Source organism: Blennius ocellaris (genome assembly GCF_963422515.1).
Source record: "Blennius ocellaris genome assembly, chromosome: 13".
NCBI lineage: Eukaryota > Metazoa > Chordata > Actinopteri > Blenniiformes > Blenniidae > Blennius > Blennius ocellaris.
In genome coordinates, this window is record NC_137662.1 from 4310875 (window position 1) to 4330465 (window position 19591).

Consider the following 19591-nt stretch of genomic DNA (forward strand, 5'->3'; position numbering starts at 1 on the left):
TGAACAGTTCCCAAAGCGCTTTACACTGTTAATCACATTCACACACACCGGTTGAAGCAGCTTTCATGCAAAGCGCTCATTCTGTCCATTGGGAGCAATTTGGGGTCCAGTCTCTTGCTCAACACAACTGCGATGTGAGGGCAGGGGGATATGGGGACTCAAACTTGCAACCTTCTGCAAACTTGTTTATCCACACTTTTATTTAGGCGGATAACAACAATAAAGGTTTTAAGTTCCATTGATTTTTAATCAACCTCTCCTATTGGATAGTCTGCACACGGAAGGTCACTCGGTTCCAGTATATATGTTATTCACCTACTGTATTATAATTACAAGCATATAATTTATGATTCACTTACGTCACAATCATGGAACATTTAGATTTGTTCACTCATATTGGCACACAAATATACAAGATGGTTCTCCCACAGGTCAGTGTCTGGCATTCAAGGACAAAAGCGTATGCTGAGATAACAGAGGGAACCTCATCAGAGTCAAGACACACTCACAAACATACACGAAAGGCTCCTCTGCTCTCATCTTGTGTAGTGTTGACAGTTAACAATCCTTGGCCAAGTTTTAATGTACGTGCATCCTGGCGAGACAATAAAACATCACCTGAGACCAAAAAGTATCTTCTGGGATTCTTTTCTGCATCAAACCACAACACACTAAGACTTCCGGTTGAGAGGCGACCACTGCACTCACTGCAAGGCAAACACATGACAGATCCATGTACAGTTCAGTTAAGTTCATTAGAATTTTAGTTTGTTCTTTTCAGGTGGGTTTTAACAACATACCCTTTACATGACAGTCTCTGAAATATGTGAAAGGTGTGTTGTAAAAACCTACTTGCCCAAAAGGGAAGTAAAACACGTAGGTCCCGTTTGCACAACATTTCAAGTGAAAATGTATAATTTCCTTGTTTTCATTTTAGAAAAGTTTGCCGTTTACACGGCAACAATCTGCAAACGATGTTCGTCTACACTGCAAATTGGTGTTGCGAGCAAGTTGGGCCACGAGTGGGCGCTGTTTGTTTTTGTATCGAAACCAGCAGGGAACAGTACACTATCAACATTAATGATGGGAGTACACAGATATTCATTTGGATGTGTGAACTGTCACCTATAAAATGATGAAGTCCCAGGAGAATATGGACGGGGAGTCACTCCACTCTGGAGGCCACCATTGGGAGTTACACCTTTGGGAGCGGTTTTCACAAAGTTACATTCTAAGTGGCTCCGAGCACCGTCGTCGTGTAAACGGACACCCAAAACGCAACAAGATTTTTGTGTTTTCACTTGAAATTGTTGCCATGTACATCTGTCTCAGCATCACTCATCAGGTGTTGAAGTATCGTCATTCCAACCAGTAGGAAATAGGACCTAAATAGCGCGATAACGTCCAACTTGAATGGAAAAATGTACACATGTATCTAAAAACATAGTAAACATTGAAGCAGACATATGTGCTATTGACATTTTTACTGTCTTCACACAAGCCCCAGTGCAACCCTTTGCACAGTTCAGCCACCGAAGTGAGTTCCTCGCTCTCGATTTTGCGTGTCCAGGGTAACTCGTGTTGTTTCACCTGCTCTGTGTCTGCATACTGTTGCTGCGACTGCGTCCTTGGCTCAGCCTCACACCCACAGACAGTTGGCCTACATCCGAGCCTTTTGTTATTAACCAACAAGATCTCAAAGCCTATTATCTATGTGTGGATTCACCACCGCCGCCCGCGTTCGACCTCCGTGCTGTCACATTCCTAGAAACCTCTACCACCGGGAGAGGAAACCCAGCATTTTATGCAAACCGATCAGCCCATTATTTTTTTTTTTTTTGGGGGGGGGGACAAGAAGTTCAACTTCAGGCTTCCTGTGACTGTTTCCCACTTATTGTGGTTTATCATTGACATGTGCAGCATGCTCACTACACACCCGTGGTTGGGAGTATGGCGGAGCATGTGCAAGAATAAAAAGCTTAGGCTGACATGTTCTTCTACTGTATGGAGAACTTCTTTTTATCCTAATGACAATGATTATGCATCAGTTCCATTTTGAACTAAAACTTCCAACCCGTTGGATTCTTCCAGCAGCCCCAAAACAGACATTAGAGGTTAATTGGTGACTTTTAAATGGCCATAATTGTGACTGTATGACTGTCTTCCTGTGTTTGCCCTGTCCACGGTGGAACCAGCTCTGCCACCCTCAATTTAACAAGACAGCAGGACTGTGAAAGTCTATTTAGGAACATTTTATTAAACAACAAGGTGTTCAATACAATGTCACTGTAGTCGAATTTATACAGATTGTTCTTACATAAATAATTTTAATGTATTTTTTAAGGCTACCTAAAAAAAGGCACAAAAAGGGTCTTAAAATATTCTTAAACGACATCCTGGCGTTTAAATTCTGTGTCCTGTTAAAGTTAATTTAGACTTTAAAAGATCTGACGGGATGAAGTGTAAATTAGGAGCTTTGTGATTCTTTTTTTCTTCTTTTGTACATATTTGGACAACTTTGAGTTTGTTGACAATTTTAAGCATCAAACAAGTTTATTGATTTCTAAAAACCCCTGAAAATGTCAATAATTTTGCAAACCTTGTTCAAAAGCAGTTTGTTTATTTTTCTTTCCTCCAGCCACATTTACTTTTCAAACTTCATCGTCCAGGAAACTAAACATGGCGCCATCCCTAAAATGTCTGTTTTTGGGGTGAATTGACATTTTCTGAGTAAAACTGGAAGCAAAGTAAGTAATTCCTGAAAAATTCAACGTAACTGCAAACCAAAGTATCAAATTCACTGTCATTTAAATGTACTTTTCTCGATTGAATTGCGTCTAGAATTCTGTTTGAGAACCGGAGGCCGTGGTGAAACGTTGTCCATGTCAGCTGAACCCTAACTTGACATGGGAGCTCCGTCCCGGTTTGGACGTCCTTCACATGGTTTGAGTGTTCCTGAAGAAATATGGCAATTAGACATTTGTTTTGTTTGTGGCAACTGAAATCATATTGCATTCACCCTGGTGTTTTCCACAGCTCACTACTTTCCAAGTTGGTTCAGAGACGTCTCCTCAGCTCTCCACGAGTATAAAAATGGTCATGGTAAGCTGAATCCTGAGAAATAGGGAGGTTGATACCGAAACTCAGGGGTCACCTTGACTGCAGAACAACAAGCTCTGAGAGAACCAGTATAAAGCAGTTTGAGATGAGATAGAAGTCTGCCCGACCACGCTAAACTTCAAAAAGCTATCTGACCAATCATGTGAAGGGGAACTGGGGATGTATAAAAGACATGATAAAGAGCAGTCGGGGCCCTTCTTCGCCTTAATCTAGCGTGCATGCTGTGGGTTTGCTCGGAAGAACGGACCCAGCTCGTATTCTGCAATCTCTGCTATATGCATTTGGTAATCTCTTGCTTGTGTGATCAATAAATTCACTATCGAGGAATCAACTCTGTTTCTGCCTCTCCTGGATCAACGGACACGCGGAATTCATGGGAACACGGGAACGAATTCCAACACAAGCCAGCGTGTGTCCTCTCAAACATGAAGGTGTTTTCAACTCATGGCAGCTTTAAACTGCAGCTGGCGTCAGTTTGGAAACAATCCAAGGGAAGACACAGCGCCATGAAAAGTCCAGATTATTTCATGCATGAGAGAAGCCACCCACCGCCCCCCGCCACCTCCGATCGGTGTGTCTCTCTGAGACTGCTGCTGGAATTTATTGTCAAACATGTGCAAAGTGTGTTTTGAGGTAAGCAGCCTCTGGGCCAGGCTCCGGCTGGTTAGATCTTGTTCTGTCTGGTTCGGAGCACGTTAGACCATTTACATATATTATCATTGCATCACACCCGGGGTGGGTTGGCCTGCACGAGGAAGCCAATAAGAAAAAAAAAAGTTCAGTTTGTTGTTGCTCCCTCTTGTCCGAGGGCCCGACCTGGGGCAGGGGAAGGAGAAACGAAAGCTGGCGCACAGTTCCACATCTATTGTTGTGCAATTAAATGGTGGCAAAACTTCCTAAACTCCCCACACGTGTTGGTGGAACTTCTAACCTCTCAGATCCCGCTTGAAGTAACGCAGTAGCTCCGGAGGTGCTGCAGGAAATACTGTCCGTCAACACAGCATGGGAACACTGGTTCCCTCTTTCTGGTCCTGCTGCTCATGACAACAAGACAACAGCTCCATCTTCTGCTGTGCAAAGTACAAGGTGCTGCCTCTGATGCGTTCTCCTGGAGCGCCCCCTGCTGGGAACCATGCTACATGTTCGTCATGTGCTGGGAAGTCCGGAATAAAGAACAATTTCAAAAAGAAAAGCTCCGAATGATGTGCGTCTGCAGGCTGTACGCTCTTGTAATGTCAGATGAATGGATCCAAACTTTGTCCCCAAAAGAACCACATTTTGTTACTTTCCACCAAATCACGGTAAATATCAAGTACAGGAATATGTCCAAGGCTTAAAATAGACTAATATAAGCAGACAAATGATTAAATCAACCAAAACACAGCAAACACTGATTACAGAGAGGCGTCATGGAGTCACGGGAAAGAGGACTGTTGTTTTATCATTTTATCTATTTTCTAAGCAATTTTACTTTTCTTTCTTGACATTTTACGTTTTTATTCCCCTCACTTTTGGAAATTGTAGTCATTTTAGCATTTTCTTTTTTTTTATTATTTCTTGTCGTTTTATTTATTTTACCTTTTTAAAAATCCAAGCGATAAAAGTCATTTTGGAAATGACTCACAATACTTTGTGTGCGGTGGAGACGGGGCTCTCTGTCTCCTCCTTCTGGCCATGAAATAGGAAGTTATTCAGACAAACCTTGGACTTTCTACGGACTTCACCTGGAGTCTGTCACATACTGGTGAGTTTCTACAAGCACACTGAATTCAAAGTCCACCAACTTTCAAGTATAATAGAAAAGTACAAACTGTAAAGTCGCTCCGGTGGAAACTGAGGTTAGTTTCTAACTCATCGGCAGAAAGTGCCGGGATTTGTAAGGAGTTGTGAGGTTTATCAACAGAGAAAATCACGACAACTTAAAGTGTGAGTGAAGCAGAGACTGATAGGAGTTTATGACGTTTCAGAAAATCCTGTTATTTACCGCTTAAATCGTGTTATTGACGATTAAATGTGATTGTGGTGCGCAGCTTCAGTAAAACAGAAAGTAAAAAGCGCTGCGTCTCAAATGTGGAAAAACAGGAAGTGTCAATGTGATCATACTTTAAGATGTCAGCAAAGTGTTTATAAAAGAAGCCAATGCGCCTTAAGAACGATTTTATGTGGCGGATTACATAATAAAGAAATGGAAAAACGTTCTTATTATTGTTGTCTTTAATTTATAGGATAGCATGTCAATTGAATGTAATAAATTAGAAATCAATACGAAAACAAAGTCAGAGTACAATATAAATACGCACACCCCAAAATAAAGATGATGTAAATAGGTGAATACGTAATATTAATATTTATAGTAATAGAGAATAAACAGAACAAGCATTTCAAATATCCAGAGTTTGCACACAGCTAATTACAAACTATGTACGAAACCAAATATAATAACGCTGTACAGAGCAATATAAAGTACACACACACACACACACACACACACACACACACACACACACACACACACACACACACACACACACACACACACACACACACACACACATATATATATATTTAATGTTGATGATGGCCTAACGTTTGCACAGGCTGAACAACTGAAGAAAGAAGATTGTTTTCGCTATTATAGAAACTGAAGATTAGTAGAGGAAAATAAAAGAAAACGTAACAGATACATGTTTATGAGGCATGTGTAATATAAAATGTATTTTTTTCTGACATGCATATTATAGATATAGACAAATTCAATACAACTTTATTGCCATGACAGTGAAATGTTGATAAGCAGTAAACTGCAATTTAATATTGCATGTTTGAATGCTACGTTATGGAGTAACAACAATAATAACAACAATAATAATAATAACAATTAATAACAACAACAATAATAATAGCTGTACAATTGAATCAATTTCAGCTTTTCTAGTTCAAGAGTTAATAGTAATAATTCGTTTTAATAATTTTATTGAAGATGTTTTTTTCTTCTAGGTTTTGTGGCGCCCTCTAGAGGCCATGACACGCTTTGCATTAACTTTGCCTCATGGGCCATTTGGCTCTGCAACTTCTAGACTGGATCATGTGCATGCTGACTATGTGGGCTAATTTCCTAGTATTTCCAGACCTTCCTTTTCTATCGGGACCTTTGTATGTTTACTGTCTTGTTCTGAAGGCTCAAGTAGAATAGAATCTAAATGATTTTTCCTGGAGGGAATTTTCTTTATTAGATTAAATGTTGTTTTAGGCATAATTTATAGAAAGCCACTACAAAAAGGCCAAAGAACCACATGTACAATGATGCATTAATCTTTCAATCAACTCTTGTCTTTTGTCATCAGGGTGTGAAGATGTCTGCTGCCAGTCCAGATCAGTTCCTGTGCTCCATCTGTCTGGACGTGTTCACTCATCCAGTCTCCACACCATGTGGACACAACTTCTGCAACCAGTGCATCACTGAGCACTGGAACTCCAAGGTCATATGTGACTGTCCCCTGTGTCAAAAGGTTTTCAAAAAGAGACCTCAGCTCAATGTCAACACTTTGCTCTCTGAGGTTGCTGCTCAGTTCAGACATGAAGCTGAACACAAAGCCAGCAGCAGCTCAGAGCAACAAGCTGCCAAACCAGGACAAGTTCCCTGTGACGTCTGCACTGGAACCAAAGTGAAGGCCCTCAAGTCCTGCCTGGTGTGCCTGGTCTCCTACTGTCAGACTCACCTGGAGCCTCACCTGACAGTGTCAGTCCTGAAGAAACATCAGCTGGTGGAGCCTGTGGAGAACCTGGAAGGCAGGATGTGTCCGAAGCACCAGAAACCTCTGGAGCTGTTCTGTAAGAGCGAGCAGACGTGTGTCTGCATGATGTGCACTGTTTTAGAGCACAAGACTCACCAGCTTGTTCCTCTGAGTGAAGAATGTGAAGGGAAGAAGACGGAGCTGAGGAAGACTGAGGCTGAAATGCAGCAGATGGTCCAGAAGAGACGAGTGAAGATCAAGGAGATCAAAGAGTGTCTGAAGAAGAGTCAAGCTGCTGCAGACAGAGAGAAAGCAGAAGGTGTTGAGGTGTTCACTGCTCTGATGCAGCGTGTTGAGAGAGATCTGAACCAGATGATGGAGAGAATGGAAGAGGAAGAGAAAGCCAGAGAGAAACAGGCTGAAGGTCTCATCAAACATCTGGAAGAGGAGATCAGTGAGCTGATGAAGAGGAGCTCAGAGGTGGAGCAGCTCCTTCACTCTGAAGACCACCTCCACCTCCTCCAAGGCTTCTCCTCCCTGAAAGCTGCTCCACCCACCCAGGACTGGACGGAGGTCAGCATCCCTCCATCATCCTATGAGGGGACTGTGGTGAGAGCTGTGGCTCAGTTGGAGGAGACTCTCAGCAAAGACATGAAGAAGAAGCTGTCTGAGGCTGAGCTGAAGAGGAAGCAGCAGTTTGCAGTGGATGTGACTCTTGATCCTGATACAGCTCATCCTCATCTCATCCTGTCTGATGATGGAAAACAAGTGAGTCATGGTGACGTGATGAAGAAGCTTCCAGACAACCCAGAGAGATTTTCTAATTATATTATTGTTTTAGGAAAACAGAGTTTCTCTTCAGGTAAATTTTACTTTGAGGTTCAGGTTAAAGGAAAGACTGAGTGGGATTTAGGAGTGAGCAAAGAGTCCGTCACCAGGAAGGGAAAGTTCACAGTGAGACCTGATGAAGGTTTCTGGACAATGTCCTTGAGAGATGGAAATGAGTACTGGGCTAATAAAGGGCCTCCAGTTCGTCTCTCTCTGAGGTTTGCTCCTGAGAAGGTGGGGGTGTTTGTGGATTATGAGGAGGGTCTGGTCTCTTTTTATGATGTAGAAGCTGCAGCTCTGATCACCTCCTTCACTGGCTGCTGCTTCACTGACAAACTCCTCCCATATTTCAGTCCCAGTCTTAATGATGGTGGTAAAAACTCTGCACCTCTGATCATCTGTCCTGTCAAACAAACTGTCTGATCAGTTTTCATCATGAAACGTCACCAACAATGAATAAAGTGGTGAGAAAGTGACGATTCACTGTGATCCATGGTGAACAACTCTAGGATTTCACTGAGCAGCAGTTTGTACCTAAAGAAACGTTCTGACAGTTTGTCCAAAACAAGTAAAGATCTGATGGAAGAGGAAACTGAGCAGTCAGATTCATGACATGTTTGACTCAATCAGGAAATTGTTCATGTGTTTGTTTTAGAGCTTCATGAGCAGGAATCTTTCAGTCTGTGTGTCTTCAAGCTGCAGAGTCACAACATGAACACACACGTTTTTCTCTGCAGCTTCAAAGCTTCTTAACGGCGACATTTAATGTGAAGATTTTACAATCAAATGTAACAGTTTGATGGAAGAAGTATAAGAGCTCTCTCTTTTAAAAAACACTTTTTATTAAAGTTTTCATTTATGTAGGATGATTAACACGGTGTGTTCAAATGAACGGGTTGAAAGGTAGGAGGTTTGTCCCACACGGTGTAAATTGAAGAGAAACAAAAAACAGCATCAGCAATAAAGTGTAACGGCTCTGTGAGGATCAGTGCAAACTACATCCTGATCACGTGTCATTTGTGATGATTTTGCCTGCAAAAATTGCTGAATGTTTGAAAACATAGACTTCAGCTCATGAATATAGACTCGCTTGGATCACCTGGATTCCTCCTGAGTTTTTCCTCCATGGAAACATTATGGTTGGTGAAAGTGACGCTGCTTCAAAACATTCAATGCGGTCAAAGTAGTGACATCTGCTGGTTGTTTTGAGGTACTGCATTCGAGAGGACAACTTCACAGGCGTCATCGTTCATTTAGTTTTTAAATGCGTGTTCTCCAATCTAAATATTAAGAGAGAACCTTAAAATATACATGAAGATTTAATATAAAGCATAACGGTGAATGTCCTTCTTTTTGTTGCAGTCTTACTCCATTATTACCAGATAAAGAAATATTTCTATCTGGGCAAAATGGGAGAAATAAAGGATATTCTCAAAAACCAAAGTTTCTGGACACTCAGGGTTTTTACACTGTCCAGGTGCTTTTTTGTGCAACCTGTCTATATTTTCTGAAGGATCTCTTCCACCCACAGTTCAAATACATGCACATTATATGGATTGGATTTTTTATATTGGCCAAAAGCGTCAATATATACTGGAAGAGTCCAAAGATCTTATGGGACAGGGTTCATCAATATGAAGACGGCTCTTCATGAGCTATGTCTACCTTTTTCTTTGCACCAGCCATTTAATGCAAAGTCTAGAGTGAAAATCTCAGTGATTCTGCCATTTATGACCAGATCATCTATTCTAACAGCCACACAAATGATCAAATTCACGTTCACAACATTTTTTTCACCATTGTGATTTAGTTTTTACAACAGAAGGCTGTCTGGGTTATGTGCATATAAATTAGCTTTATGTGGGATATGTTTGGCGACAAGAGTCTAAATAAATGTACTTTATCATTTGGACAATTAGTTTTTGAAAGATAACAAAGCGCAGCTGTAATGTGTGGTTCATAAATAATCAAGTACAGTTTGAATAAGAAAAACTGTTTTGTTCTTTCCTAAACTGACCTGTATAGATCATTTTAAAGTGACTATTTTCAGTTCAAAACAGGCGAAAAGTATCGCGCTTCCATCTCATTAGCCAACACTTTCCATCTGTCATCACTTATCGGATCAGACAGTATGCTCTAAGACTGTATTAAACGCTTTGTTATAAAGAAATAACATATTTTTCGTTGGAAAGTTGTCGTCATTTTAATTTCGATGCGGGCGCCGCCATATTGGCAGCGTTGTTTACACCGGAAACGGAAACACGTCATCAATGCTCGCGTTTTCCACCAGCAGGTGTCACTGTAACACTGCTGGGAAGCGCTATTTCCACACATGACTATAAATACAGGCAAGCCATCAGCTCCAACTGGAGTAACGCTCGTGCGGATGTGAGAGGACAGACACAATGCGGCAGCTCTTTGCCCGGAGGCACTTCTGAACAGCTGCTCCTCCAAAACTGACAGTAAAACTCTGACAAATCCTGCCACAGAAACATGTGCAGCCACGAAAGTTTCCCTTTACCACGAAATATCTTTTTTACATGTTGCGACTGGATTATTATTATTTTTTAAATACTTAGTTTATGATTTTGCGTGTCTGATATTTTTCCTTATCTTTATTTTTCTGTTGTACTCCTTTTTATATTCACCTGTACACATGTTGAACATCCTTTCTGTTTCATCTACGAATGATTTTGTCACATGCCAGACACACTATTTCATTTTTGGTGTTACATTTGCCTTCTGGTTTGATTTTATGCTTTGGATGTACGAGTTACTGTCTCAGTTCTATGTGCGGCTTGATCAGCGTGTCAATGTGTTTTTGGTTCTTGTGATGCGTTCAGGGACTCCCGTGCCTTCGTCCAACACCAGCGGGTGACGTTTCTATCTAAGACGGGAGAGTCAGGTTAAGACTGATAGAACCTTTCCTAACTGCTAAAGTATTCAGTTGTTACGCCATGCTTTCTCATCTTATTTTAAACATGTTTGGTCATTAAACATGGACTCTAATTTGATCCATCTCGATGAAACGTCTAATTTCAAAGTCAAACTGCATAAAATGGAGAATTTTGAGGATTGTTAGGAAGAGATGACCTCAACATCCAAACGGTGTCAAAATCTTCATCTCCACTCTGGAAAAGCAAATGTGCATTTTGAGAACATTAACTTGTTTTTGTAAATAGATTATAATTTCCATGTAACATATAATTCATTCAAGGCGAGGAGGTTTTCAGTCAGAAAAAGTGACCCAGTGCAGGTTTGCATAATTAGCATCTGGCATCTCGCCGTCAGCAGACCTGTTATATCCGAGGACTTCGGATGTAAACTTTATTGGGTTTTCCGAGATGGATGATGATTAGAGTACCTTTAGTCAGTGACAGCTTTAATTAAAGTTAAAGTTGGATTTATGAGGCTTTTACCTAACAAGACTCAACTCAGGCTTTCCCCTCTTTTCTCTCTCTGTCACTTTAAAGTTTAGTCTCTGACTGCTTTAATCAAACCGCACGACTCCACGTATTCATGGAGAAAGGAGACATTAATACTCTTTTCAACAGCTGTCATTTGCAATAATTAGGCCCCGCTGCTGGTGAGTGAATACAACAGCCTGGGGAAAAAAAAAAAAAAAAAGGATGCCGCTTGGCACGCTGGCCGCGGCGTGATGTATGACTGGACATTAAACTTGTTTTCATTCTCCTCCACACTCCATAAATGATTGGAGGCAGAGGGATGAGAGGAGGGGAGGGGAGGGGAGGGGAGGGGAGGGGAGGATGAGGGTAAAGATGACATAAAGTGAAGGTTGTGGGATTTGTCCAGGTGGGAGAAATATGTGGAAATTTGTCAACAGTGTGGTTAATATTCCAATGATCACAGGAAAACGTCAAACGGGTAAAATCCCTGCAGTCGTAGTATTAAACAGAAGCACAAACGCGGCTTCAATTTAAAAAGAAAAGTTTCTGAATTATGTTGTTGAGTTGTGTATGTCAGAGACGCTCTGTTGCAAGAATCGGTGATAAGCTCTTTGGCCCAGAGTGTTGTCATGTTTTTTTGTTTGTTTGTTTTTTTCAAAATTGGTAAATCCAGACCTGAATTATGTTGCTGCTGTGCAGATATGACTTCCTGCAAATAGTTTTGGGTGGTCACACATAAAGCAAATCAAATCCATTAGTATTGACTGAACAGCAATAATGACAACAACAACAATAATATATCAATAGGTGACTAAATCATTTATCTTTAACAGTAATTCAAAATGAATACAATAAAGCCTTACCGTGCTTAAAAAAGCAGTAGGAGGAAGCCTAAGCGTATTAAATTCTATTAAATTGAATTCTACCTCTTTTCCTGCCAGTCTGTTTGCATTACATTATTTTTTTCATCATTTAAAAAAACAAAAATCACCCACTCTCTATCTCAAATAACCACTAAAAAACTAAGCAAGCAAGTAAATGTGTTACATAATAAACAGAGAGTAAGAACACTTAGTGTAAGTTACACTGTTCTTCTTCTTGGTTGCCATGGTGACAGTGATAAAGCATCATGCCACACAGTTACTGGTTGCAAAAAAATGATTTAAAGCAATTAGCTCACGTTAAGTTGCATGTTTGTACAAAAACATGCTGATAAGTCATATGCACACAAGTCTGTTTACATGACGTTTTCAACTGAAAACGCAAAACTTTCACATAATTTTGGGTGTCCGTTTACACGACAACTGCACTCGGAGACACAGAGAATTTTTAAAAAGCTCTGACTCTGTGTCGACAGAGGAAACGCTGCTACTGGGCAGTGAGTGTGTGTGTGACTGTTGCTCTGTCTGACCTCCGCAGGCTGCCTGCACACTAAACCACTGGAATATGGATCTGAAGTTTGAGATCATAGTTTGACATGAAGATGAAAATGCTCACATTTGTTTCGGTGTGTGTGTGTGTGTGTGTGTGTGTGTGTGTGTGTGTGTGTGTGTGTGTGTGTGTTAGTCTATCCATCAGTCTCTTTTAACTTTCTTATCAGAATCACCTTCATTTTAATCATTAATTCCCCTTTAAAAAAAAAAATGTTCTCCTCTTGTTCGCCTTTCCCTCAATCTGTCATCACTTCTTGTTTTTTCCCTTTTGTCTCCTTTCATCTTCAGCTCACTCTCAGATGGAAATGAGACCTTTACGCAGAGATGGAGTGAAATATAGGAGAGAGCGAGAGAGAGAGAGAGAGAGAAGGAAGCAGTGATTTCTGACCACTTAGACATGTATATGTACGTATTTGCATCTATTTCCGAGCTCTTGTGGTTGTGATGTAAGCGCAGTGAAATATTTAGTGCTCCTGGAGGAGTGTGAAGTGTGTTAGCCAGGCCAAGCGTCCATGGAAAGAGAGAGAGAGAGAAAGAGAGAGAGAGAGAGAGAGAGAGAGAGAGAGAGAGAGAGAGAGAGAGAGAGAGAGAGAGAGACACTTGAGGTGAAGTGGTGAACAGTGCAGCAGACTGACAGAAACGATCACAATCAACAGTAGCAGCAGAGAGGATGGAGGACAGGCACAAGGAAAGAAGGGAGGAGGAGGAGGAGGAGGAGGAGGAGGAAACACCGGAGGAAAGATGTGTTTGGATTCATGCACGCGTTCTTTGTTTGATGTCCAGCTTGCAGTATTATTATTGTTACAACCTCATGGCATGCACACACCAAAAAACCCCAAAACAAAACAACAACAACTTGAAAACATATATAATTTAACACAAGCACCACTAATGATATGAATAATACTTTGTTTTTTTAGCACTATGTTACGACTTCAAATTCTTAATACATTTTTCTTGTCCCATCACTAATATAGTAGTAATTGAGTTTTTTGTTTTTTTTGGACTGTAGCAGCTTTCTCTTGCCAAATAGTGACATCTAGTGGTCCAATATGTACTGGTATATTCTGCAGCCACATAACTGGAAAAAAAAAGCAACATATAGTCTAAAAAATTACAGTAGCATGTTGGGATTCACCTATTCCACACATTAGAATTTTTTCCAATATGTAAATATATAAACCCCTTGTAAATAATCTATATATGTAAATAAACTCATGTAAACACATATTTACGTAAATACATGCACACATATAACAAATATATGTAACTCAACTTGGCCGAAAAGTGGCAGGAAGAAGTAAAAGTTGTTTGATCGCATTAATTCTCCAATATTCAATAATCAAATTGTATAATTATGCTGATATGTATTAATTGTGTGTATAGCACAAAAAAAAACCCTGGTAACAGACCGAGATATCCATGTTAACAAGAATTTCCCTAAGTTATTTCTATTGTATTGTATTGTATCTTCATACACCTCTCATGATGCTCTGTGGGAAGTTTCATAGAGCTTTGTGATGAGCAGAAACCTCTGACCTCTTGTCCCAGTTATCAAAATTGCTGCAATTGTTAAAACTTCTCAAACCAATTTATATAGCATTTAAAAATGTTGTCTATGTTTGCAAATTGTGGTTTGAAATGATAAAGACTATAGTGTTTGTATTTCTACGGGCACTTTTATCCTTATTTGTATATTTTAAAGCTGTTCTGAGACTGCAGATGGATTTGAATGTTTTGTCTTGTTTTTCTCTGACGTTGCAGAAGAGTTTGGGTTCACGCTGCGGCACTGCGGCCTCGCTGCAACTTGCAGGTCAGTGCCGCTAGAGGGCAGTGTGTGCTTTTCCTGCAGAGCTTGCAGGTTTCTCTTGGTTGAGCGTCGTTAATGCAGCAGGAGGGAGGGAGAGAAGAAGAGAGAGGAAGTGAGAGGGCAACAAAAACAAACCCGGCCGCACAGAAACGCGAGTCACTGCAGGCAGAGGGAGAGGAGAGAGTCTGCAGGGCTGCGGTAGGATCTTTTTGACACTCCGAGAAGTAAAATGAAAGTCGAAGCAGAGAGAAGGAACACAGTGCAATTATGTGACATTTATTTATAATTACAGTACATCTGTGGGAAGAGTCAAACTGAGCACTTGTGATTTAGAAGCTTTTAAATGTGCCTGATATATTCATCACTTCTTCTTGACATGTTTTATTAAACCGGGGGTTTTAAAGGGTGTGCAGAGTCCGGTTTGAACTTCAAAAGCAAAATTAGAACTTAACTTATCAAGTGTTGTGAAAATGTTACACGAAAGGCCATTTTAACGTTACTCTCGTGTTCAATCGATTGAAAAATAAACCAATTCATGTCTTGAGTCTGCAACTGAATTTAGTTGCAAAGATATACAAAGAGAATTTGATTTTGTGCACAATATTGTTCAATCTGATGGAAGACTGATGCATCTTCTGGGAAATTCTGATCAGAAAGAGACATGAAAAACAGCTATTCATGTTTAAAAAGTGGTGATTCTCTGGGCCGTATCAGACCCTCTAACAGGCCGGTTGTGTGTTTGAAACCCTTACCACAGTTTAAAATGCCACTAATTTACCCCGAATGTGCCCAGTACTATTGATGTGTTCTAATATCAGCGTTTTTGTTGAACTATGTGTAAAGCCGTGTGACATTAACAGATTCTGTCTGACAGGTCGCCGCCATGGGGCAGCTCTTCTCATCAGAGGAGCTCTCTCGGGTGCAGGAGGCGCTCGGCTCGCTCCTCTACGACGCCATGCTGGACGGCGGAGCGGTGCCTGACCTCCGGGTCGTGCACCCGTCCCTCCTCGCCGGCCAGGAGGACGGCTCGGCCTCCCGGGACCGCCTCCAGGAGCAGCTGCAGCAGGTGAGTCGACGCTTCAGATCTGTTCGGCTGTGAGGATGAAGACGCCGTTCGATCCCCGTTGTTCCGTCCTTCTTCCTCCAGCTGCAGAGCGACATGGGGAACAGGGCGCCGGCCTACCTCCGGGACCTCATCGGCCGACTGTCCACCTTCTCGGACGAGCCGCGGCTGGCGGGCCTGGTGGGGTTGCTGGTTACCATGGTGATGGACATGGCCTGCACGTCGGCCAAACTGCCCTCGGGTGCGAAGGGGAAGGCGGCGGAGTCGTCGTCATGTCAGGTAGAAGGGGATTTATTACTGCAGCGCATCAGGACCATATTAAGAAATACAATTATACTGCCTTGGCCAATGATCTTCCTTTAATCTCTGCTTGAGAAGTCGACACACGACGAAGCCGCAGCTCAGTGAAAACTGACGGAAATCAGGCACCAAGAGAAAAAGCACCGGTTGCACAAAGACATCACTTTTTCCATGGATTCTGCTCAGATTGCTTTTGCTGTTTTCCAGCTCTGTTATAGAGGCTAATAAAGTCTCTTATTATGTGAAAGGAACAATTGTTTTACATCGATACGTAAAGAAGAAGAAGAGACATATTTGCTCTATAGAAACATGTAGAGATAAATAAACAGGACATGAACAGGTCGTCATTTTAATTTCAGATACAACACTGTTTTATGCACCAATAATATTAAAAAAAATATGCTCAAAAGATCATTTGTAATAACTTTGTGCTCCAATTAAAAAAAAAAAAAAAAAGAAAGTTTGATCTTATTAAATCAAATATATTGAGACACTCTGTTTTAGAATTTAATGAGTGTAAGTTACACATTTTTGGATGACAATAAAAACAAAAGGAACATTTTCAGTTAATGTGCACCAAATCTGCAATAAATGGAAGTTTGATTGAATGATTAAGAGTGGACATGTATGCTGCAGTAATGTAATTCTGATTATTCTGTGTCTTGTAGTCATAAATCATGAAGTCTGATTGTACCTACGCGTTAATCCTCGCCGTTCTTTGCAAAGTTAACGACTCCATTTAAGGCGTGGTGTAGATGATCCTGCGCAGACTGCAGAGGAAAGCGCTGCAGCATTCAGCCCCTGTTGGCCCCGTTTCCTCCTGCAGAGAGTGGCGGAGCTGCAGGAGGTGATGGAGGAGTATCTGAAGCGCTGCAGGATCAGTCTGAGCGACAAAAGCCATCTGATCCAGGACTCGGTCCGACTGGAGGCCCGACTCAGCCTGACGCTCACCCAGCTCAGGATCTGCCTGCTGGGAGGAGACTGCAGCTCCAGGTGGGGGTGCACGGGGGCCGGGGGGGGAGTTTTGTTTTCATGGCAGCGCAGCGCTGACGGCGTGTCCTCCTGCAGGTCTCTGAGGTTCTGGGCCAGCGCAGCAGCGTTTCACACGCAGATGCTGATTCATCTGGCCAGACTGGAGGGCAAAGCCGAGCCTCTGTGCGCGCGAGCGGCACTGGAGCAGTACAGGGAGGACCTCTCACAGATCATACCTGCTTACAGGTAAAAAAAATTATTACAAAAAAAAACCTTTCCATTTATGACAATCACACAAGTATATTGCATTCACCATTGTAGGAGCCAAATGTGAACACGAGGTGGCGCTGGGCATATGCCTCCATGATGTTTCTCATCATGGACGCAGGTGAACGCTGACCTGGAAGGGCAAACAGGCTGCGACCGCCGTCAATTGTGTAATAATCGCTGTCGAACGCGCTAATCGCGGTCATTGTTGCTGTAATACCGCTGCAGTTTCAAAGGTTTGTTGGCGCACAGGAAAGGCCGGTGGTTCCATTGCACTGTGAGCGCAGTAAAAGATTGTTTGTGGCATGAAGAGGTGGTTTAGGGACATTCGTTGAACCAAAAGGCGTGATATGCAGAGGACCAAACAACGCGTCAGCCACGCTAAACTAGGGTCAGTACTCCCTCAGGACCGGCTACTTTAATAACCATAATGGCCGAAATAGATCAGAATTGTACCGTAGTTTTCTAGGGATGGGGTCGATCTGATCCAGTATCTGTATCGGGTTCCGATATCAACGTAATTCACGGATCGGAAAGCTCTAATCCAACCTGCGTAGATTTCCGATCCGTGAAGCCTCGTCTGTGCTTCACCGTTTCCCTGCTGCTGCTCTGCTCACTGCAAAATGTGGAATGGATCTTCTGAACGGAGGCGGGTCTCAATGGGACGCGGAGTAATGAGCCAGGAAATCCATTCCACAGTTTGCAGCCAGTGAGCAGGCTCGGGGAGTAGCTCTGTGCTGCCCGACTTTTCATGGCATGTCGCTGTTTGGACGGATTTTACACTCAAAACGCCGCAAAGTATCGACGTGGATGTTTGTAAAGCCGTTGCACAGCTAGGCGCTGCCAGATGCCATCGCTTTAAAACGCCAGCTTGCCAAGGAGAACAGCGCTGACCGTGGCCTCAAAAATGTACTGCGGCTCCTCACAAATTTTAAAGTATATATATATATTGATTGGACAAACTGATTTATTTGAGCTGTATGATAAACCACACGGTGACCTCACATTCATGGTTGTCCTCCAGTCTTTTAGGTTGAAGACTACGAGACCACGTTAGACAGCACATACACACAACTCATGAAGCACGAGGACAGAGGAAACCGGCCCGAGACAATCTGTTTCCAGAAGCTCGTCAGAGAAGCGGAGCTCTGAAAATCCAGCGTACGTTTAGGCCATCGAGTACACGACGACTGAAAACGCTGAACCGTCCTTGCGTTTTGGGGGTGCGTTTACGCTACGACGGTGCTCGGAGCCCCTGAAAGCACAAATCTTTGAAAACAATTCCCAAGGAGAAACTTTTTGACTCCTCCTCCTTGGAAACGAGGGAAAAACGCAACCTTCTGGAAATAGCCGGGCGCCGTCTCTGTGTAGACGGCGGAAATTCTGCGACTGCCCATGCAGACCATGGCCCCAGTAAAACAGTTCTTCTCCAGATGTGCGAGAAGATGGACAATAACAATGTTTGCATCATGTTCTCCTGCTACTTCGTAGTTTTATAGTTTATTGTTCTCTGCTCATGCGCGCGCGTGTGGTTTCATTACAAAAACAAACAACAGCACCCACTGAAGGTCCAACATGAGAACGACATGGTTTTCAGCGTTTTTGCTATTGCCGTGGAAACAGACATGTTTTTCAAATTGGTGTCTGGTAAACAGCTTCTAAAAGAAACATATTAAAGAAAATGTCTGAAGTCAACGTCACAACAGGGTATATTTCTAGATTGTATACTCACGCTGTTGCTCACAAAATGTCCTCTGGCGTACTTTATCTCCTCCCAGATGTTACAAGCAGCACACGGTGTGTGTGGTGAAGTGTCGAGGGGGTCCGCTGCACCCATCCTCGGAGCTGCCAGAGGAGGGCGCTATGACCGGCCTGACGGTGACGGACAGAGAGACGGGAAAGAGCGTGACCATCCCGCTTTCAAACATGGAGACAGAAGCAGGTGAAGGCAAACTTCAGGCTTGCATCCAAAAAGTTTGTTTGGATATCATTGAATTGAGCAGAGTTGAACCTCGCAGGGAGAAGAATGGGGCCTCCTGACTCCTCCTCCGCCTCCTGGCTCAACCTGGACTCCATCACCTCGGATCAGTACGCCCAGGCCTACCTGGACCGCCTCTTCTCGGAGAAGGGGCCCGTGGAGGAGCTGCAGAGCTTCTTCACCCAGGCCGCGGAGAACCTGAGGACACTGAGGACGACACTGGCGTGTAAAAACAAGGCGGGGGCCGAACACGACGAAGGAGCGGCTCTGGGAGGGGAGCGGGAAGGAAGGAAGGACGAGGAGCAGGCCGGGCGGAGAGGAGGACGAGAGGAGACGGAGAAGCTGAGCATCGTGGAGACGCAGCTGGAGGAAAACCTCAGTTACAGTGCAACAAGTGCATAAATGCTTGTTTATTATGAAAGCTTTTTTTCCCATTAAAAATGTGTGTTTTTATTCAAATGTGGACATTTAATCCCAACTGGGTCGCCTCACTGGTCCAATGTTCCAGCTTCCCCCGCAAACTAACACTTAGGGGCGAAGAAACGGTGTGAAAAGTAAAGAATATCTGCATCAAACTATAGGTTCCACAAAAATATACACTAAAAGCACAGAAGAAGAGAATAAAGACCAATACCAATAAATAAACCAATAGTATGCACAAAAGAGCTAAAGGTATTTT

The 19591-nt window shown here is 42.5% G+C and overlaps 2 protein-coding genes across 2 annotated transcripts; both read left to right on the forward strand.

Moving 5' to 3' along the window:
* Positions 1-4839: 4839 nt before the first annotated feature.
* Positions 4840-8105, forward strand: LOC308138569 (E3 ubiquitin-protein ligase TRIM21-like; the record flags this gene model as incomplete). The annotated part of the gene is made up of 2 exons (XM_080507745.1): positions 4840-4864; positions 6465-8105. The coding sequence occupies exon 2, from the start codon at positions 6474-6476 to the stop codon at positions 8103-8105; it is 1632 nt and encodes a 543-aa protein (XP_080363871.1). The 5' UTR covers positions 4840-4864; positions 6465-6473.
* Positions 8106-14442: 6337 nt separating this feature from the next.
* LOC308138428 (uncharacterized protein) lies at positions 14443-19339 on the forward strand. Its single transcript, XM_080507530.1, has 7 exons — positions 14443-14530; positions 15207-15398; positions 15480-15674; positions 16522-16688; positions 16764-16913; positions 18713-18876; positions 18953-19339. Exons 2-7 carry the CDS (start codon positions 15216-15218, stop codon positions 19312-19314), a joined length of 1221 nt encoding a protein of 406 aa, XP_080363656.1. The 5' UTR covers positions 14443-14530; positions 15207-15215; the 3' UTR covers positions 19315-19339.
* Positions 19340-19591: the final 252 nt, after the last annotated feature.